This window comes from Rhinolophus hipposideros (assembly GCF_964194185.1).
Source record: "Rhinolophus hipposideros genome assembly, chromosome: 13".
Classification (NCBI taxonomy): domain Eukaryota; kingdom Metazoa; phylum Chordata; class Mammalia; order Chiroptera; family Rhinolophidae; genus Rhinolophus; species Rhinolophus hipposideros.
In genome coordinates this window covers 51,300,109-51,323,199 of record NC_138059.1, presented here as the reverse complement: position 1 = coordinate 51,323,199, position 23,091 = coordinate 51,300,109, and the positions used below count along the sequence as shown (strand labels likewise).

Below are 23,091 nucleotides of genomic sequence, written 5' to 3'. Positions count from 1 at the left end.
TTAACAATAAGCCAAACTATATAATCCTAAGTAAAAATTGAAATATACTCTTGGTACATAAATTACTTTATACATTGAATCTCAGGTCATATATATGAGGTAAATAAGTTAACAAAACAAAATATCGCACCATTTAGGTTTTTAAATTTTTTATTTTAATAAAATACATAGCTGGAATCACTCTATTTCTCCTGTGGAAAAATTATCATGAATTATTCAAGATTTAATTACATCAAGATAAATTGAGCCTTCTTACGGTTTAGATACAACAGATCTTTGAAAAGCTTAGTAAGCTTACTAACTACTGAATTTTTTACATTAATTTTCACAATCACCAACTGTTTTTATGGCTTATATACTCACTAAACAATTTTTTAAACATCACTTAAAATGAATGAAAGACAAATGTCTCCAATATATGAAATAAGTAAATGTACATTAATTAGAATTAGAATACTTTCTTCAGGGGAAAAAAATGTTAATAGCTGAATAATAATTGTCTACACATCAGAGTTGAGAAAATGAACTCACCTGGAATTTTTGTTTCAATTTTAGAAAATATAGTGCTACTTAGTAACCAGTCTTAAACCTTCAACTCACAGCCCACATCTTTATCATCTCAGGTTGAAGGCTTACCATCTTAACACTGGGTAGCAGAGCTTCCTTGTGGCTACTGAAGAAGAGGACACCAGCTCCCTAGCAACTGCTCTAACCTTGACTGAACAGGCATACAAATCAACCCCATTCCACTTGCACATTCACTCTGATTTGCAACAATAAGACCTGGATGAAAAGATCATGAAAAAATTGACTAGAAATATTTTTAAAGTTATAATCTTCCTTTGGCAGACCACCACGGAGTTTGTATCTTTGAGACAGAACCTATAGTTTCAGTTCCTACAGATATTTATTTTTAAATTTTTACAAAGGAGATGATTACATAGAAAACATCCAAAAAACTCTAGAGAATTACAAATTAAGAAAATGCAATGAGATACATATATTTCACTCCCTTTTCCAGTATTTGTTTACAACATTGCTTTCTTGGAAGGGAATTCATGTGCTATAATACTTGAGGAGATTCTCATCTGTAGGTTTTAGGATTTTCTTATCTGCCATATTCACCACCCATCCAGGAGCAAGACCAAAGAAAATCTGCCTTGGATCCTTTCGAGTACTAAGCATTTTGAAGAGTTCATCTTTAGTGATATCAGGTAAAATATAACCATACTTTTTGGCGAGTTCAAGTCTTGCTTCAGGAAATTTGGCAGGATCCGCCAGGTAACCACGGTTCTTTGCATCAGTGTAATATGGGACCAGGGCTTCAGGTGGAAGCATTCGTTTTGGAATGGGTTGTCCCCGTAGAAAGAATGGAACAGGTTTGCATAGAATTTCTAAAACGCATTTTTAAATAAAAAAGGAAAGATGCAAATATTGGCTATGTAAATAATGATCATCTTTTAATAATGATTTTCTTTTCATTATTAATTTTTAAATATTGCCAAGATCAGAACTTAATTCCAAAAACCTTTTTTATTAAGTAGTCTTCTCTTAATTGAGCAAGTGGAAACACTTCATTTTCAAAAGTTTGCTTCTTGACAAAATTACTCCTGAGTTAGCAAAAAATAATGAATTTCTTAAACATAGGTAACATCGTATTTAAGTACTATGTTTAAAAACAGAAAACAAAACCTCTTTATGACATACTGGCTAAAGTGTATTAAAAGAAGATGGAGCCCCAATAGCCAGACCAATAAAAGGAAATCCTGAAACAGAAAACTAAGATGTCCAAACTGCAAATCAAAGAACCATGAGGACTTTTAAAATCCTCATATGGCAGCCAAGATAAGACAAAGAGGAAGAGAAGAAAATGACTACAGAACAAGCTTACCCAGACTTCTTGGATCATAGAAGGTTGTAGTAACAACACCACCATTTTTTTCAATTGCAGCAATGGCTAGTTCTGAAGCCAACTGTACTTCAATATTGACTTTCGCCTTAAAGGTGTCAGCACCCTGTAATATGTCAAAACAAAGTCTGTTAGTAGATAGCTTGACTAAAAGTAAAGTAATTATGGCAAGCTTCCTTTTTACAGTGTTTTCTCCTCCCAAGTGTCTACAATGGAAGTCATTCCTCCTCTATATACCTCTTCTTAGAGGGCCTATCAAACAACATCAAATTATTTTACATTTTTTAAACCACCTTGTTTTACCAATCTTCACTCCCTATAAGCAGGGATGACTATCTTTTCATTTAATGCATTTTGTAGACACCAATATAATGCCCCATTCCCAGTACTTCATTAATTGTATACTGCATAATCATAATAACAACGGTAGATGACAGAATTATTGCTAAACTATTATCATAGCTGGGGACACTGAAGCACAGAGAAGTTAAGTTTGCCCAAGATCACAAAGCTGGGATTCTAACACAGGGAGTCTAGTCACAAGTGTCTGTGTTCTTAACTACATGCCATGTGATATAGATAAGAACTTACCAATACCGTATTTCCCCGAAAATAAGACCTAGCCGGAACATCAGCTCTAATGCGTCTTTTGGAGCAAAAATTATATTTTTTATAATATAATTATATTTTTATAATATATTTTAAATTATATATTATTTAAATATAATAAATTATATTTTTATAATATAATTACATTATATTAATTATATATTATATTATATAATACCCAGTCATGTATTATATAAGACCAGGTATTATGTTGTATTATATATATTATGTTATATTACATAAGACCTGGTGTTATATTATATTATGTCCAGTATTATATTATACACAGTATTATATTATACCGGGTCTTATATTAAAAAAGACTGGGTCTTATATTAATTTTTGCTCCAAAAGACGCATTAGAGCTGATGGTCCGGCTAGGTCTTATTTTCGGGGGAAAAAGGTAAGTAAACAAGAGGCCAAGAGATGGTTAAAGAATATGAATGGGCTGGAACTGGCAAAAGAACAACAGATCTGACAATAATATCTGAACTTTGGAGAGGTTAGCCCTCTCTAGGGAAAAAGGCAGAAGACAACAACAGAAATTCACTTTGCATTCACTGCTGATTTTCTTATACTCGCTAAACTGACCAAAAAAAAAAAAAAATGTCTACCTTTCACTAGATGGTCAACACCAAAAAAGTGCAGCACTGAACTTTAAAGATCTGATTTTGATCCCTTTAGTTAGGATGTTATATATTTTACTCTAATTTCAAAACATATTCTGACAAAAATAAAAAGATGGTGGCCTCATCATTCTTTTTGTGGTGCCAGAAACTTTTTGCTTTTGGTGTGGTTGAAACAAGCTGGCTCCCAATCAGATTCCTTTTCTTAATTATAAACTTCAACGTATTTCAAAAAACATTCCATTATTCCAACACACATTTTTTGTCTATGATTCTGGTCTGCATCTGTATAATCAATGGAACCTTTAACTCAATAAAATAACCTCTTGTCATATTACTTGTGATTTTTAATTATTATTCCATAATTGCTTAACCATTTCCCTATCTTTGGACGTTGGGATTAGTTTCAGTATTTTCAGTTTTATATAAAGCATTTTTAGGAATGTCTTTATATCAGTTAGGTTTCTTTTGTTTTTCCTTTAGAACATATATTACCAAATTGGTAATTTTATATTGAAAGCTCAAAACAGTTTTAATAGCCACTATTTATTACAAATCTGAAATCCAGAAAAGGTTAACCAGTTTACAAAGCTGTAAATAATGTGTAATTGTACTTACTCAACCACTGCCCTGGTGTAATTTTCAGGATTATTTCTGCTAGTTTAATAGACTTGGTTAAAAGCTGTTGGGATGTGCAGTTTACTAGCTAATGAGGTCATGGATTTTTTCCATGTTAATTTACATGTGTATTCCCTTATACACCCAAAGTAGAATAGTGAGGCTTACTCATGTATTTGGTATTCTCTTTTCAAATCATTTTATTTGGAAAGCTTTTATCCATAAGGTTTACTTTTTCAAAGATATCTAAAAGGTTTTTCTATAAACACACGCTTCCCTCTAGTGGACACTAAGTTACATACACAGCTGTATTATTCATATACAAGTTACAGGAGTAGCTTGTTAACAATGTGTGAGTTTATCTGTTTTTGAAATGCCTGGCCAATTTCTATAAACAGAAAACTTCTTTACTACAATTAGAATTGGATTTGATTTATTCCTTTCCTCCATATTAACTGAGTGACTATCATGAGCCAATACTGAAAACATAGCAATGAATCAAAAACCCCTGCTCTCAAAAAACTTACATAATAGTAAGGAAGACAATGAAAAATAAATGCATTACTTGGTAATAAATGTCAGGTGTTCGTATATTCAAAGAAAAATGCTTTGAGCAGGGTAAAGCAGGGGGTGGGATAGGGTAGGGTGGATGTGTGAGTACTCCTTTATAAAAGAATGTCAGAAAAAGATCTTCCTGATATGGTAACATTTGAACAGAGAACCAAAGGAAGCGAGGGAGCAAGCTGAATGGATACAGAGAGAAGAGCAACCCAGGACCAGAGAACAGAGGCCCTCAATGAGAATGCCAGCTTTCTAATTTTAGTATATGTGCTGCCGAAGCGAGCACAAGAATGCCAGCTTTCTAAAATCACAATTGAGTGTAACACAATCACTACTACATAATGGTTATGACAACTGAAAAGGGATATATAAAATAAAGAAGGCAAGTGTTGATTATATAGAAATTAAATAGCCATCTATGTAACTCCAATAAATCTAATCCAGACTTACCTCCTCTACCAGCTGAACACCATAATCTCTTTTAAGTGGCTGGATGGTCACACCTCTCCCATTAACAAGCTGGGTTAAGTCGATAGGTTGAGTAGGATCAACTCGACCCAAATCAATAAGATACTGCAGTCTGTTGAGACTTAAAGGCTGATACTGGCGTCTGAAGCTACAAAACAGGAATGTAACAGTTGAAAAACTCAGTCAAACTTATCTTCCTATAAATTCTCCAAATCAACTCAAAGCTTTGTCCTATGTTGTAGGGACAGAGTCCCAGAGAGCAGTTTCCAGGCTCTCGGCCTCAAGTGGAAAGGTGCTGGCTCGGTTATTAGATGGCCATTAGCTGTAACCAGTTGGCCATTAGCCACTATTGCTTTGTATATAACTGCTGTGGCTATGCTAGCAAGTGCAGTTAGCAAGTACAGATTGCAGATGGCATAGATCCTACTTCCTGTGTCTTGCCAGGCCACCAGCAAGACGGTGATGCAGGAAGACCCGTTGTTGGGGTATTGGCGGATGTTTGCTTCTTGTGTCTTGACCGGCTGCAATCGAGAATATAGTGGTATGAACCCCGTACCTGTGGCTCCGTTGGTGTTCCTTTTCGGCCTCACCATATCCTGAGTTCACCTGCGGGAAGCAGGAGCTGAGACCCTGCATTGCGTATGTTTTCCTCCATCAATTTAGATGGTTTAATAAAATAAAACCTTCCTAAGTTTAACAAACATGTAATATTGCTTGTGTCATGCGGGGTCTCAGCTCCCACTCCCCACATAAGAACGCAAGACATGGTGAGGCCAAAACGGAGCCATAGATAGGGGAGTCATACCACTGTATTCTCTCTGGCAGCTAGGTTGGAGACACAGGAAGCAAATATCCGCCAGTGCCCCAATAAGAGGTCTTCCTGCACCCTAGTCTCTCTGGTGGCCACGAGACACACACACAGGAAGTAGGATCCAGACGATCCGCAATCCGCCGTCTACTTTTCTGCCTGCCAACCAACCACCCAGTACAGTCAGTGCAGTTATATCAGTGACTAATTGGCTAACTGGTTACAGCTGATGGCCAATTAGCCACAGCTGATGGCCATCTATTACCCGAGCCAGCACCTTTCCACGTGAGGCCGAGAGTCTGGAAACTGCTCTCTGGATTCTGTCCCCACAGCTTGATTTTTGGTAATGAAATAAAATCAGTACTTCCTTTGTTTTACTAAAGATAATTTGCCTTTCTAAAAATTTATTTCACTCTTTTACACAAATAAACAAATTTGTGGAAAATTTACATTAATTACTGGGTGACTACAATGGAACAGATTTTTATAGATATTATTGCTAAGCCTCTAAACAACCAGGAGAGCAGGCATTATTATCTCCATTTTGTGGGTCTTAGTGCAATGTCTGGGCTTTTTTTCCTACTAATCCAGGCTAAGTTTCATTATACCAAAAATGGTTCAGGGAACAGCATACATTGGCTTCAAAGTGAACTTAAATTTCTACCAAGCTATTTTTTTTTTTAGGTGACTCTCAGGAAAATTGGGGATTTTTACTTTAAAAAGCAAAGCATCTTACCTATGTCCTTCATTAAACCCATATTTGGGGATTCGGATGTAAAATGGAGTCTGGCCTCCCTCAAAGCCTAGTCTGGGCCGGGTTCCTCTCTGCCGTTCTCCTTTATGGCCTCTGCCACATTTTCTACCTCTTCTCCGACCTCTTGGTCGTCTTTCCTACAAAGAAAGAAGAGTTTTAGACCTACAGATGTATTTTTAAAAAATGTATTTTGCCTTTTCACTGTATATTTCTTTTATGTCACTCAGTCATCCAACCAACCAATACTAACACTACCAAGTGCCAAGCATGGTTCTAACTGCTGTAATGTCCACACACTCTAAATTAGAATCTTTGCCTCTAAAGATGTAATGTAGCTTATTCTTCTAATTAAAGTCCAAGTTATGTTTCAAAAGCAAAGATCCAAGGATGAGATGGGGATAAGGACAAGCTGGCACTGAAAAAAAATCCTAGAATGAAACAAACACGACAATGACACAGGATATTCAAGAAAACTTATTTTGTAATCAATTGTAAATATGTAATTGTTACCTATATATCTTTAAAGTTGATTTGTAAAAAAAATATTTTTCTTAATTTACTTCCTGTCACTTCAGGAAAGCAACAAATTGATTTTAAGTGACAGATGTCAACACGTTTCCTAGCTGTATTCAGTGATTTTCAGAAGGGATATCCAACGTAACAAATCAATTCAAATTTTTCCCATGAAGACAAAGACATATCAGAAAAGCACTTCATTTTAAATCCAAAATTGAATGAAAATCATTTTGCAGTTTCTGCGACTTCGCTCCCCCTCCCTAATTAACATAATTATGCTTTTAAATGTAAACCTTAAGAATCAGGACCAGGTGGGAAGATTTTCTTCTGTGCAATTCTGGAGAACAAGGACTTGGCAACACTACGTTCATCCCAACACCCTTCTGGAAAGGAGTCCCAGAACACCACCCGCAGTAAAGGGCCGCTCTCATTGCCCCCACCCCGCAGCGCTTCCTTGCTCCGCCACCAACCATTTACCGGTTGCCTGGAACCTGGATTCGGCTTTAAGTTGGCCAGACTCACACGGGGCAGGCCCCGGAGCAGGTCCAGAGGCCTGGCCCCACGACCTTTCAAGGGACCGGCCATGACCCGCAAGACCGAGAAGATCCACCGCCGCCGCCCTAGGCTACCTGGGAGCACACGTGGTCTCTGGACGCTGCTTTACGGCCGCGGCCCCGCCCCTGTCGAACTGCAGCGGCCGCGTGGCCCTCTGCCCCGGGGCGTGGCGTGATCCTGGCGTTAGGCAGTGGATTTGGAAGGTTTTGCGAGTCTGTTCTGTGGGTGTTGCTTGCTGTGCCCTTTTGTTTTTTTTCTTTAGTTCTTTGGACGTGTGATCATATTTTGAGAGTTTGTGCCTTAATGTCGGCCTCTTAACATACCATGTTCTCTTTTGCCACGCACTGGAAACGCTGTACGTGAGAGAAGCTGAGGCGGTGTTTGCTCTGAGCTCAACGTGGAACCGGGCGAAAAATGACGTGAGCGCTACATTATTAGCTTTAAGCTTGGCTAATTACACACGGTAAAATACGAAGATACTCAGTATGTGCAACTAGATACGGACAATTGTATTAATAAATATTTCTCACAAAAATTTTTAAAATAATATTCACGGTCCAGCTATTAAAATGCCTGGTACCAACCTGTGAATAAGATTCAAACTATGCATTCTCAACCGTGTTCATTTATGCTTTAGGTCACTTAAATACTAACTTCACTTTTTATAATGATAGGAGCCATACTGAGCGCTTGGTAAGTGCCAGACGCTTTAAGTTAATCTTAACTCGCTTTATCTAACTAAACCATTCATACAGATAGATGTTATTACATTTTACATTTACATTTACATTTGACCGAGACAGTAAGAATTGGCAAAGTGGGTGGGGTAGCTTGACTAAGGTCTCACAACAAACGGCAGACGCAGGATTCAAACTTACACTGCCCCCTATTATAAAAATATTTTTTATAATATAAAAATTGAATATCATCAACACAAAATGCCTAATATTTTTACTGTAAAAATATTAGCTTCTGTGTTTTTGTCTTAAGTGGGTGTAAAAAGACCATCTTTTTATTCTTTTTATTGTTCTTTTTATGTTTCATTGTCTTCCTAGGGAGTTGTTCCTGCTGATTCCTATTAACATCACAAATAGTGAAAGTGAAAATGAATTTTTGGAGGGCAGCTACTTCTATGTTTAACTAAACCTTTTTGAAGTTACCTATAAAATTACTACAGAAGGAGGTTGCATTCATTCCTTTAAGCAATATGTGTGAGCAAGACACTGAACTTGCTACTGAAAAATATACATGGATGAAATCAAACAGGATCTTGCTTCCCAAAATTGAATATTTTTTAAAAGTTAAAAAACAGTAAATATCTTGTAGACCTAATAGCACAAATACAAGAAAAATACAAATATATGAGTTCTATAAAACTATGAAGATAAGATCTGGACTCTGTTTAGAAGTACAAAAGAAAACATAGGGGGGAAGTGAAAACTAGTTCCTGCCTTTAAGGGTTTTCAATTCAATATTTTTCATCACCCTGTTAGAAATACCATACTTCTGGGAAGAAAACTAAAAAATATATTGCAAAATGTTACCAAATCTACAGAAAGATACAGTTTTTTTTCTCTACATACCTAGAAAAATCATTGTTTGCATAACTATTAATTTCTGAGTGAGTTAATGCCAATAATTTTTTTTATCAGGGAAAAAAACTATCAAATAAATGAGATACAGGAAATATGAAACAGTCTGCTACTCTTCTTGGAAGTACATGTTCTTGTGCAAGTTTTATAATGTTATTGGTGGACATCAGTTAATAGTGGAAATCAGTTAATAGTGGAAATAATAGTTGTTTGTAGTTAAATTGTAGGTTCCATGTTTGTTTATCCTATATCCAACATCTTGATTAAGCATAAAACTCAAAATAATTTTATGAGTTTCATGTGTGTTTTGAGAATGTAAAGTAAGGTATGTGGTGAATAAGTCATTACTCCGTCCTTAAGCCTCTAGAAGTTTTACATCATCATTATCATTACACATTAATATTTATTAAGTATGCACATGCTTGGGGTGTTGTGTTAAACCCTGTTTAAATCAAGTTAAGGAGACCTTGTAATAAGAAAACATCTCAACAACTAGTTAAGGTCCATCTTGATTCCAGCCTGTTAATAGTGACTATTGAATCATTATATAAAAAGAATGAAATGAACATTGTAAAGATGGTATAATTTGAAGTCCCTTGGGAAGACCTTTTTCTCCCACATTCCCAAATAATCTTTTCCCACTTATCCCAGTGCCTGACAGTCTGTCAACATAGATTAATTCCTTTGAACTCTTTGTTTAAAAAAGAAAATTCTCAAGGTGGATAAAGAATGAGAGTGGAGGGTGAAAATCAAAGGGGGTAAATTCACCACGCACATTATGGCTTATCTAAACCATAATGATAATACACTATGAAATGAAGTGTCTGATCATTTTAAGCCCTGTGTCTGAGATTAAAAAGACAAAACAAAAACAGGCACATAAAACGCTCCCATCTCCCTAAATGAGATCACACATTTGGCAGGAATGGCAACAGGAGGAAGAAAGAAGTTTCAATTATTAGATTATTACTGAATTTTTCTATGGAGTAAGAGCAAGACATATTAAGAATAGTGCCTGTGGCTCAGTTGGTTAGATCGCGAGCTCTTGGCAACGGGACTGCCAGTTCATTTCCCACATGGGCCAGCGAGCTGCGCCCTTGCAAGTAGAATGAAGTCAATGAGCTGCCGCTCAGTTCCTGGGTGGCCAGATGGCTCAGTTGATTGGAGCGTGGGCTCTCAACCACAAGATTGTCGATTTGACTCCTCAACTCCTGCAAGGGATGGTGGGCTGCACCCCGTGCAACTAAGATTGAACACGGAATCTTGAGCTGAGCTGCCGTTGAGCTCCCGGTTGGCTCCGTTGGTTGGAGCGCATCCTCTCAACCATAAGGTTGCCAGTTCGACTCCCGCAAGGGATGGTGGGCTGTGCCCCCTGCAACTAGCAACGGCAAGTGGACCTGGAGCTGAGCTGTGCCCTCCATAACTAAGATTGAAAGGAAAACGACTTGGAAAAAGTCCTGGAAGTACACACTGTTCCCCAATAAAGTCCTGTTCCCCTTCCCCAATAAAATCTTTAAAAAAAAGAAAAAGAAAAAGAATAATGCCAATAATAGGCAAATAGGCTAATTTTGTGATGATCAAAATTGAGGAGTGGGAAACAGCCCTGGAGAAGTGATTTTCCTTAGTGAAAGTGGGAGGAAGCCAAGAGCAGTGAATCCTTTGATATTAGGAGAAGAAAAATACAGAGAGCTGTGAAGAGGGCATGGAATGGGACTGGAAATAAATGTCACCTTGATAAAACCTACCTAGTTTTGTCAAAGGTTGGTCCTGACTTAAAGGTCTTCATTCACATCTAAATAGATTTTTTAATTTTATTAAAGTATAGTAATGTGTACATTTGCTATGAAAAACAACATCATACAGAAGGGCCTGTAATGAGAAGCAGTAGTTCGCCATAGGCTGTCACTTTTAACTTTGTTTTTATTTTTTCTGGTGATTGCCTCCATATTTATAAATTAGAATGTCTATCACTAATTGTTTTAACAATATTTGATGTTTATTCACTTGTTTTATGATCAATGAAGATTTAGATAATCTGAACTATTTCCTCCTAGTATTTTGGTTCTCTCACTATAAACGATGTAATTTAAATAATGTAATGTACTTTAAACATCTATTTCTAGGATTTTCAACTTTCAAAAATATACATTTGCTCCTCACTGTGTGTAAGATGAAGATATCGAGATCCCCAATCTCTCACATTTCCCATCCCCGTTTATTTTCCAGCTTCTGTTAGCTATATCTTATAATATGCCTATACACTTATTTAGTGTAAATAAAAAAACTACAATTACTGTATATTTGCTCTCTCTAAGCAGTTTTCAGTATTTCCCTCTTTCTTGGCCACAAAGAACTGCCTTTCAGACTAACAGGCTTTTTTCGTGGTCACAAACCTCAAATTGGTCATCCTGTTCCAGTGTTCTAGAAAATTTACTTTTTCACTCTCCACAGTAACTATTTTGTATCTCCACCCCCCACCTCTATTTTCCTCCCTCTATCTCTCCTTCCCTCTCCCTCACTCCCTGCCAATTTTCCCTTATACTTTAGAAAAAGAAGTTACGCTATAGGGAACTTCCTCCACATCTCACTACTAAATGTACAATCCTTCCTATAGAATTCATTCATCCTCAACATTCTATTAAAATGAAGGAAGTGGCTTTTTTCATTTTAATGGTCAGTCTTGCCACCTCTGATGTGAACTCCCGTCCTTCCTATATGCTTAAGGATTTTGTTGTTTTGATTACACCCTCTCTCCTGCATCATCAATATCTCATGCTGGGTAGTCTCAGCAGCATGTAAAAATGCTCTAATAGCACTCGTCTAAAAAAACTAAACACTTTTCTTTACCCCATCATCCCTCCGTATCTGTCAGCTGTGCCCATTTCTCTGTTTGCTTTCACAGAAAAACTCAAAAGAGTTCTACATGGACTATCTCTATTTCCTCCTTTTTGATTCATACATTTTCCTGTGAATAACCTCCATATTGCCAAATGTGATAGATACAAATCAAAACCACAATGAGATAAATCACCACATACATGTTAGGATGACATTTAAAAAAAGGATAAAAAGTATTGGTGAGGGTGTGTAAAAGTTGGAACCCTTGTACACTGTTCTTGGGAGTGTAAAATGGTGCAGCCATTATGGAAAACAGTATGAAGATTCCTCAAAAATTTTAAAAAATAACTACCAGCAGTCCCACTCCTGGGTATATATTCTAAAGAATTAAAATAAGGATCTTGTAGAGATATCTGCACCCTTGTGTTTATTACAGCATTACTCATAATAGCCAAGATAAGAAAACAACCTGAATGTCCATCAACAGACAAATGGATAAAGAAAATGTGGGGTATACATACAATTAAATATTATTCACACTTAAAAATTAAGGTAATCCTACCATTTGTGACAATATTGATGGACCTACAAGACATTATGCTAAGTGAAATAATAAGTCAGTCGCAGAAGAACAAATATTGTGTGATTCCTCCTATATGAGGTGTCTAAAATAGTCAAACTTACATAAACAGAAAATAGATTGGTGGTTGCCAAAGAGAGGATGGGGATGGGGGACATGGAGAGTTGTTGAATAGATACAAAGTTTCAGTTATGCAAGATGAATAAGTTCTAGAGATCTACAATATTACAATATTCTGCCTATAGTTAACAATATGGTGTTTTGCACTTAAAAATTTAAGAGGGTAAATTTCAACTTTAGTGTTCTTACTACAAAAAAAGCAAGGGGACAGAAGTAATTTTTTAGAGATGATGGATATATCTGTCACCTGGATTGCGGTGATGATATCATGTATGTATGCATATGGCCAAACTCATCAAAATGTGAGAGTATATATTAAATATGTACCAATTTTTGTATATTATACCTCAGTAAAGCTGGATAAAGTAGAAATTATCTGTTCTCTTAAATGACTTCTTAGCAGCATTCAAGGAGGTTGACTTCTTCTTTCTTGAAACACTTCCTTTGTTTGGTTTATGGATAGCCTACATTTCTGGGTTTCTTCCATCCCTGATTGATCTCTCTGTTAATTTTTACTGGCTCCTCCTGTACTATCTGACCTCTAAATGTTGAAATTTATTTTTTTCTATGTAGATGTTCTCCCTGAGTGATCTTAAATGGCTTGTAAATTTTCAGATTTATATCTGCATCCCAAATCTGAGTTCAACTTCTATACATCCAGCTGCTTGATTGATAACTTGACTGAGATATCTTCTTAACAAATCAAAGGGAATTCTAGATTTCCAACTCTCTGCCACAGTCCCCTAAAACTGCTCTTCCTTTATATTCCCCATCTAAACAAATGACTCCTCCATTTACCTAGTTATTAAAGCCAGAAACCTGTCATTTTTGATGCCTCTCGTTCCCATTTTCCCACATCAACAAGAGCTATCTCTTTGATCCACAAACGCCATGCTGGTTCAACCCATCATCATCTTGCCTAGAAAAATGCTACAATCTACTGAAACATCTCTTTATTTTCACTTCCACTGTTGCCCTCTTTCAGTCCCTTCTTCAAAAGTAGTCAGAGTCTCATTACCTTTCAATGATTTCACATTGCACTTAGAATAAAATGCAAACTTACCATGGCCTAAAAGAATTAGGCTGATCTGCTTCCTGCCTGTCTGTCTTCAAAGTGCCGGGAATACTGCAGTGAATGATAGGCAGATCTTCTGTTCTAATGTAGTTTTCTGAATTTGTGTGTGTGCGGGGGGAAGGGGCTGCTATACAATAAACAAGTACAATTTTTTTTAATTTATTGGGGTGACAATTGTTAGTGCAATTACATAGATTTCAGGTGTACAATTCTGTATTACATCATCTATAAATCCCATTGTGTGTTCACCACCCAGAGTCAGTTCTCCTTCCATCACCAGGTATTTTATCCCCCTTACCCTCATCTCTTTCCCCCGACTCCCCTTACCCTCTGGTAACCACTAAACTATTGTCTGTGTCTATGAGTTCTTGTTTCTCATTTGTTTGTCTTGTTCTTTTGTTGTTTTTGGTTTATATACCACATATCAGTGAAATCATAGAACAAGTACAAATTTAAAAATAAAAATCATTTCTTAGAGTAATGAGTATTATGAAGACAAACAGTATGTTGGAGAGTAACTAATATTTGTGGTGGTTTTTACACTGACTAGTCAAGGATTGCCTCTCTGAAGTGACATTTGAACTGAATGCTACAAAAGGATTTTTAGCACTTTCTAAGCAGAGGTTTATTTCTTATTACATCATAATCCAACTGAGGAACTCTGCTCCTTATCTGTCTAACTCTAGGGTATAGGCTAAGAGAGCAACCACCATCTTGAAACTTGCAGGTTGCTGTGAAAAAAGGAAAGAGGATTTGGGAGGGTTTCACACAAGCAATGAAAAGTGCTCATGTGGAAGTGACACTTTTCCACCTACAGTTCATTGACCAGAAGTACATTATCCCACCCAAACCAAAAATCTAGGAAGTGTGATCCTACCATGTCCCAGAAGGCAAAGAATCAGAAATATTTGGAAAGTGTTAAGGACAGCCATAGTACTTCATATTCAGAAGGGAAAATAAAAGGGAGGGAAACGCATAGATATATGCTTATTAATGGAAAGAGTTTTAACAAAGCCATCCGTATTGCCAGGTCTGATCCCACTGGTAAGTATATAATAGAAACAGAAGATGGCTTGGTGAATCTAGCCAAGACTTGCTGCTATCCCATCCCTCTGAGAATGAGGAAATGGTTTTGTACTATTTTTCCGAGCTTAAAGAATGAGCCCATAGAATGTTACCTCATTCTCTTTACTCAAGATTGCAGTTTGCTCAGCTTCAGTCAACTGCCTTAGCTTTTCTAAAAGTCAAGAACAGTCTGGAAATATATACATTCTCCATATCAACTCAGCAAAAATCAAAGAAATGGGCATAAGACTGACTCAGTGATTTTTCTGAATGGTTGATGATTTTCATTTCAAGATGATTATTACATATGACACATACATTTGCAGGAAGGAGTAAAAAGATTCAGTCAAGGTTATAATGATGTACTAAGGCATACATGTTTTTTCTTCTAGTGCTTTCATGATTTCTTTTTCAAAAAACCTTTGTTCTGTTTGAGATCTTTATTGTGAAACATTCCAGGCCTTATATTAAATATAATTAATAAGCTGAATACCTGTGTGCTCACCACCCAGTTTACAAAATAAAAAATATATAGTAGGCCCAGAGCTCATACAGGACTGGGAATACTTTATGATCCTACCAGCTATATTAAAAAAAAAAAAACAAGGATATTCTCAAAAGGGTATTGCATCAGTGTTGGGACCAAGTTATTCCTGTACTAAAGGCTGCAGTGGACCCACCTAACAGCAAAAAAGCGAGCCTCAAAAGGACCAAGTTCACTACAAGTGACTTATCTGCATCTCAAAAGAGGCACCAAAATATTTTTGGAAAAAAAACCAAAACACAGCAACTTCAGCAACTAACAAAATTCACAATATTTGTTATTTCATTTTTTAAAAATGCAAAGAAGCAGGAAAATAAGATCTAAAAAAAAAATTTAATCAAGACCAAAGTCTCAGAATCTACAGAGATAATACAAATAGTTGGCAGGAATGTTTAAGTAGTATAAATACAGTTCATATGTTCAACAAAAAAAGGATGAATATTTTAAGGAGATAGGAAAGATGTAAAAAAAAATTTCAGGGCGGAGGGGGTGGTAGATGAGGGTAAAGGGGATCAAATATATGGTGATGGAAGGAGAACTGACTCTGGGTGGTGAACACACAATGGGATTTATAGATGATGTAATACAGCATTGTACACCTGAAATCTATGTAACTTTACTAACAATTGTCACCCCAATAAACTTTAATTTAAAAAAAAAAGCGGCAAGAGAAAAGCAGTTAGTTACCTACAAAGGAGCTCCCATGAAACTGTCAGTTGATTTCTCAACAGAAAGTTTGCAGGCCAGAAGGGATTGGCAGGATATATTCAAAGTGATGGAAAGCAAGGACCTACAATTAAGATTACCCAGCAAAGCTATCATTTAATATCAAAGGACAGATAAAGAGCTTCCCAGACAAGAAAAAGCTAAAGGAGTTCATCATTACTAACCCAGTATTACAAAGAATCTTAGAGAGACTTCTTTAAGATGAAAAAAAAAAAGATAAAAAATATGAATTATAAAATGGCAATAACTGCATATCTATAACCAATCACTTTCAATATACATGGAGCAAATGCTCGAATCAAAAGGTAGGGTGGGTGAATGGATAAGAAAAGAAGACACTTACATATGGTGCCTACAAGAGATTCACTTCACTTCAAAAGACACACACAGACTGAAAATAATGGGATGGGAAAAAGATATTTCATGAAAGTGGAAACAAACAAAAATCTGCAGTAGCAATACTTATATCAGACAAAATAGACTTTAAAACAAAGGTTATAACAAGAGACGAAGGACCCAGTAATCCAATTCTGGGTATTTATCAAAGGAAACGCAAAATGCTACTTTGAGGTGACGAATGCATCCATATGTTCATTGCAGCACTGTTTACAATGGCCAAGATGTGGAGGCATCCTGGGTGTCCATCAGTGAATGAATGGATAAAGAGTAGGTGATATATATTACATAAATATACATATATATGTATATTACATATATATATATGTGTGTATATATATATTTATATATATATGTAATGGAATATTGCTAGGCCATGAAAGGGAATGTGTTTTTGGCATCTGCGGCAGCATGGGTGGACCTGGATGATATTGTGCTGAGTGGAGTATGTCAGACAGAAAGATACGCGCAATATGATTTTACTTATATGTGGATTCTAAAGAACTAAAAAACAAACAAAACAGGAAAAAATTCATAAAAATTCACAACAATGAAATATTTAACACAACTGGACTACATTTATAAATGGTTTAGGTGGTAAATTATATGTGGTTTTAACAAAATAAAAACACTGCTAATCTAGAAGACAACAAACAAAATAAATCACAACTAAATTCTAGAAGTGAAAAATGTCTGAGAAGAAAAATATAGTATGGAAAAAATTATCAGATTAGACACTGTAGAAGTAGAGATTAATAAACTTAAAAAAGTTAATAGAAATCACCTGCAATGAGACAGGAAAAACGAAAAAAATATCAATGAGCTGTACTCAAATGGACTAATATAGGTATAATTGGATTCCCACAGAGAGGAGAGGGGATGGGATAAAAAATTTTGAAGAACTAATGGCTGAAATATTTCCAAATTTAATGAAAATTATAAAATCTTATTTCCAAGAAGCTCAATGAATCCCAAGCAGAACAAAGAACTACACCAATACACATCATAACCATGTTTCTTAAAATCAGTGATAAAAAACAGCAGCCAGAAAAATAAGACACACATACAGAAGTACAAACGAGTGACAGAGAACTTCTCATTGGAATAAATGAAAGCCAGAAGACAATGGAGCAACACCTTTAAAGTGATAAAACCAATGGTCACCTAGATTTCCATATACAGTAACTATCCACTTAATAAATGAAAGTGAAATAAAGACTCAGACATATCAAAGCTAGAAAACTTCACCACCAGCAGTCCAGCATTATAATAAATATTGAAAAAAATCCTCCAGATGGAAGAAAAATAATACTAACTATAAATCTGGAAATATACAAAGAAATAAAAAGCACTAGAAATTGAATGTTTGTGATTAAATATAAAATACATTCCCCTTAATTTCTAAATATTTTAAAAACACAATTGACTGTTTAAACCAAAAAACAACAATGTGGAGTTACTAACATAGGTATGTAGAAATAAAATGTGTAATAATAGCACAAAATCCAGGAAAGATAAAATGAAAGTAAACTATAATCAGCTTATACTACACATAAAGAATAATATTAGAAGGTACATTGTAATAAGTTAAAGATGTCTAATAAAATGCTAAAGTAACTTATAAAGAAAACAATGAGGTATAGAGATTAATGATAGGAATAATAACTTTTTCCCAATAAGTAAATAAAGGACATTAAATGGAATCATAAAATATACTAAGTTATCCTAAACAAAGTCTGAAAAAGAGCAAAATATCACAAAGAAGAGACAGAATGAATAAATAGAAAAATGGTAGATTTAATCCAACCACACCAAAGAAAGTGAAGGTCCTTGTGGCCCTGTAGGCTGGAAAGTGCTTGCTGAGGCAGCCCGGATGCAGGACTTGTAGTCCCAGGAGGAAATGCTTGCTGAGTCTTCCGTGGGAGATGCAGGTGAGGTCAAGGTTGTCCCTCACCCCCAGGACAGCCCTGGAGAATGACTATGGACTATGGGGAATTGCCTTCAATCCCTAATTTAATGGACCGCTTGACTGTTTGTTTCGGAACATACCACCATGTAGTGGAACTGGCAGATGTTTGCTTTTGTGTCTTGACCGGCCGCCATGGAGAATGTGTAAGCACCTTGAATGTGAGTCACTGTTGTTCCAGCATGGTACCCTGAGAGGTCCAGCGAGAGTGGCAGTGCCCTGAGAACCCTGGCTGAGCCCAGGAAATCTGGCTGTGACCAGTGAGAGTGGAAGTGCCCTGAGAGCCCTGGCTGAGTCCAGGAAGTCTGGCTGTGCCCAGGGAGAGTGACAGTGCCCTGAGAGGCCCTGGCTGTGCCCCAGAAGATTGGTGGTACCTTAAGAAGCCCAGGAAATCTGGCTGTGTCCAGAAGGACTGGTGGTGCCCTGAGAAACTCCGGCTGTGTCCAGGGACATTGGTGGTACCCTAAGAAGCCCAGGAAGTCTGGCTGTGCCCAGAAGGACTGGTGGTGCCCTAAAAAAACCCTGGCAGTGCCCAGGGTATTGCATTCACCTCCAGTCTCCTCTTACAGGGCCACTCGTGGAAGACGCTTGTCGAGTAGATTGTGAGGCGAGACCCCTAGGGGTGGAGTGTGGGGACAGATCCTGGAGTGCAGTTTCCAGGCTCTCGGCCTCACATGGAAAGGTGCTGGCTTAGATAGTAAATGGCCATCAACTGTGATTGGATGGCCATCAGCTGTGGCTAGTTGGCCGTCAGCTGTAACCAGTGAGCCATTGGCCACTAATATAACTACTGTGGCTATGCTATCAGAAAATGGGGGCTACCGAGAAGATGGTGGCTGAGCTAGCAAGTGCGGATTGCAGAGAGGCACGGAGTATAGTTGTATGACTCCCCTCTATGGCTCAGTGGGTGTTCCTGTTTGGCCTCACCATGTCCTGCATTCTTATGTGGGGAGCAGGAGCTGAGACCCTGCATGAGTCCCTGCATGACAGAGACCTTAGAAGAAACCAACCCTGCCAACACCTTGATCTCAGACTTGTCACCTTCAGAATTACGAAAAAATTAGTTTCTGTTTTTAAGCCACCCAACCTGTGGTACTTAGTTATGGCAGCCCTAGCAAATACAGATTTTGGTACCAGGAAGTAGGGTATTACTGTAACAAATTCCTAAAATGGCAAAAGTGGCTTTAGAAATGGGTAATGAGTTATCGCTGGAAAGAGTTTTGAGGTTCATAATAGAAAAATTAACCAAAATTGAAGATTTGGAAAATTTTCAGCATATCTGCATTGTAAAAAAAAAAAAAAAGTGAGAAAGTGTATTCTGGGAAGAGCATCAAGAATGTAGCTGGACATCCGCTAGAGAGGCCCAACTTACTGTTGTAAGTTTAAACTGAAAGATGGAAGAATCAGAAAACATAAATATAGATTGATAGAGATTATGAAATCTGAGGGACAGAGAGAAAAAAGAATGAATAAATATGAACAGAGCCTTAGAGAGTTGTGGGACACCATTAGGCACACCAACATATAAGATGTGATAAAAGAAATACAGTGCATGTTTCAATAAAAAAATTATTATAGCAAAACACACATTGCCATTAATCCCCCTTGCTTCGAACACACTTATCCCATTGTTCTTGCCACTTTCTAAAGCAGTTCTGGAAGTCCTCTTTTGTAAACGTCTAGTTGCACTGTTTGGCTACCTTGATGTCCTGAATCAATTCAAAACACCTTTCATGGTCATTTGACTTTGGGGAAGAGTCAGAAGTCACATGGTGCCAGATCCAGTGAAAGGCAGATGAGAACACAGTGTAATGTTTTTATTTGACAGAAATTGCCGTACCAGAAGCGATGTGTGACATGGAGACTTTCTGTTGTGATCACAAAACACGGTGAATGCTGCTGCCAACTGCCATCCCATAGAAAGGCAGGGATCTTCAATACAGGAAGCAGTGTGTCGAACCTTAGTAATAGTGTGTGACAAGTTTCAACTTGTTCAATGCAGCAAGTTGGTTGTGAGCTACAATTGAGAGAAGGTGTGTTTTAAAGTGTGCTATAAAAAAATAAAAATCATCCTCCATCATGACAATGTTCCTTGTCACACATCACTTCTGGTATATGGCAATTTCTGTCAAATACAAATATTACAGTGTGTCCTCATCCATCTTATTCACCGGGTCTGGCACAGTTTGACTTCTGACTCTTCCCCAAAGTAAAAATGATTCAGGACGTTGAGACAGCCATGACAGCACAACTAAAGATAGGAAAGAGGACTTCCAGAATTGCTTCAGAAAGTGGCAAGAACAATAGGATAAGTGTTCGAAGAGAGGGGGAGTATTCTAAGAGGGTTTAATAGCAATGTGTCTTTTACTGTAATAAATTTTTTTATTGAAACATTCACCATATTACTTGATCACACCTCATGTTTGTAATTGAAGAAACAGAAGGAGAGGAGATAGAAGGAAAAGAGCAGGAAAATATTGACTATATAGTGGCTGAAAACTTCCAAAATACATTGAAACCATTACATATTCAAGAAGCTCAACAGACTCTGAGTAGGATAAATGAAAGGAGGTCGACAGCCAGACACATCATAGCCAAATATTGAAAGATGAAGGCACGAGGTCTGACAATTAAGTCCAAGAACTTGTTGCAATGATGTTACTAACCATTTTTTATATCACAGAGATTATTCATTATGAATTTGTACCAACTGGACAGTTAACCAAGTGTACTATTTGGAAGTGCTGAAAAGGCTGCATGAAAAATGTAGATGATCTGAACTTTTCACCAACAATGCATGGCTCTTGCATCACGACAATGCACCAGCTCACACAGCACTGTCTGTGAGGGAGTTTTTAGCCAGTAAATAAATAACTGTATTGGAACACCCTTCCTACTCACCTAATCTGGCCCCTAATGACTTCTTTCTTTACCCAAAGATAAAGGAAATATTGAAAGGAAGACATTTCAATGACAGTCAGGACATCAAGGGTAATACGATGACAGCTATGATGGCCATGACAAAATAAAGAGTTCCGAAATTGCTTTCAAGCGTGGACTAGGCACTGTCATCAGTGCATAGCTGCCCAAGGGGAGTACTTCGAAGGTGACCATAGTGATATTCAGCAATGAGGTATGTAGCACTTTTTTTAGGATGATTTTGTGAACTTAATTGTCCAACCTTAATTGTATATATCCAAAGGAATTGAAAGCAAGGACTTGAAACAGACATTTATATGCCAATAGTCATTGCAGCATTATACACAAAACCAAATGGTGGAAACAACCCAAGTTTCCATCAACAGATGAATGAATAAACTAAATGTAGCATATAAATATAAAGATGTATTATTCAATCATAAGAAGGAATGAAGATCTGATATATGCTACAATATGGATGAACCTTGAAAACATGCTAAGTGAAATAAGCCAAATACAAAAGATCAAATATTATATGAATCCACTTACATGAAATACCTAGAATAGGCAAATACATAGAGACAGAAAGAAGATTAGACATATCCAGGGGTTAAGAAGAAGGTAGAATGTAGAGTTATTGCTTAATAGTTAGAGTTTCTGTTTGGGGTGATACAAAAGAATAGTGATACCACTATTTTAGAAATAGTGGTGAAGTTTGTAAATTTTGAATGCAAGTAATACTACTGAATTGTACACTTAAAAATAGTTAAAATGACAACTTTTATGTTAAATGTATTTTACCACAGTTTTTAAAATCAGTAATGTAATATACCAAAACCTATTGAATTGTACACTTTTAATGTGTGAGTTTTCTGATATGTAAATTATATCTCAATAGAGCTGTTAAAAGAAAGAAAAAGTTTCAAAGTAAAAAAGGATGGAAAAAATATACAAACAGCAGCAATAAGAGTGCTAAAGCAACTGTACTAATATCAGACAAAATAGATTTTAAGAGAAAAATCATTACTAAGTATACAGAGGAACATTCTGTAATGAAAATAAAAAGGTCAATCTATCAGAAAAATACAATTATAATTATATATGCACCTAGCAACATGGTACCAAAATACATGAAGCAAAACTGACAATTGAAAGAAAAAAATAGAAAATTCAACAATAATAATCAGGGACTTCAATTCTCCACATACATTCAATGATTGATTAAAATAAAGAGAAGATTGACAAGGTTATAGAAGATTTGCAACATTAGCAAATGTTTTGATAAACTATCTGGACCTAAGAGAAATCTATCAAATTCTACTCAACAACAACAACAACAACAACAACAGCTATATATATATACATATATTCTTCTGAAATGCACATGGGACATTCTCCAAAATGAGTCCTATGCTAGGACATAAAACAAGCTTTAATAGGTTTAAAATTATTAACATACAAAAAATGTTTTGGGGACACAATGGAATTTATTAAAGAAATTTGGAAAATTCACAAATACCTGGATATTAATTAATACAATTTTAATAATGATTGGATCAAAGAAGAAACCACAATGAAAGTTAGAAAATATTTTGAGATGAATGAAAATGAAAGCTCAATATACTAAAACTTTATTGGTAAAGCCAGCTGACCTGAAAGCAAGCATTGCAGATAAAGTAGTGATAAGAGGGAAATTTATGGCTGTAACTGCCTCTATTTATAGATATAACTGCCTGTATTAAAAAGAAGAATGGTGTTGAATCAATAACATAACTTTCTACCTTAGGAAACTAAGGAAGAGCAAACTAATAAATTCAAAGAGAGAAGAAAATATTATAGTGTGTCA

At 36.4% G+C, this 23,091-nt stretch overlaps 2 protein-coding genes across 4 annotated transcripts in view; one reads left to right on the top strand and one right to left on the bottom strand.

Annotated features, from left to right (window-relative positions):
• Nucleotides 1-124: 124 nt before the first annotated feature.
• MRPL15 (mitochondrial ribosomal protein L15) lies at nt 125-7,537 on the bottom strand. 2 transcript variants are annotated; one of them, XM_081070521.1, is made up of 5 exons: nt 7,347-7,537; nt 6,336-6,490; nt 4,774-4,939; nt 1,892-2,015; nt 125-1,394 (listed from the first exon to the last, which is right to left on the bottom strand). In XM_081070521.1, the coding sequence occupies exons 1-5, from the start codon at nt 7,452-7,454 to the stop codon at nt 1,057-1,059; spliced, it is 891 nt and encodes a 296-aa protein (XP_080926647.1). In that variant the 5' UTR covers nt 7,455-7,537; the 3' UTR covers nt 125-1,056. The 2 variants fall into 2 exon arrangements, with proteins under 2 accessions (XP_080926647.1, XP_080926648.1); XM_081070522.1 differs by having other exon boundaries at nt 128-1,394; nt 7,340-7,496.
• Nucleotides 7,538-7,580: 43 nt separating this feature from the next.
• The window catches only part of LOC308506784 (transcription elongation factor A protein 1), a 140,465-nt gene continuing 124,954 nt past the window's right edge, over nt 7,581-23,091 (top strand). Inside the window, exons 1-2 of one of the 2 annotated variants that reach the window (XM_081070727.1) lie at nt 7,581-7,843; nt 21,266-21,459. The gene's annotated coding sequence lies outside the window, so the exon portion shown is untranslated. The remainder of the gene's footprint in view (nt 7,844-21,265; nt 21,460-23,091) is intronic. The other variant, XM_081070728.1, reaches the window with a different exon arrangement.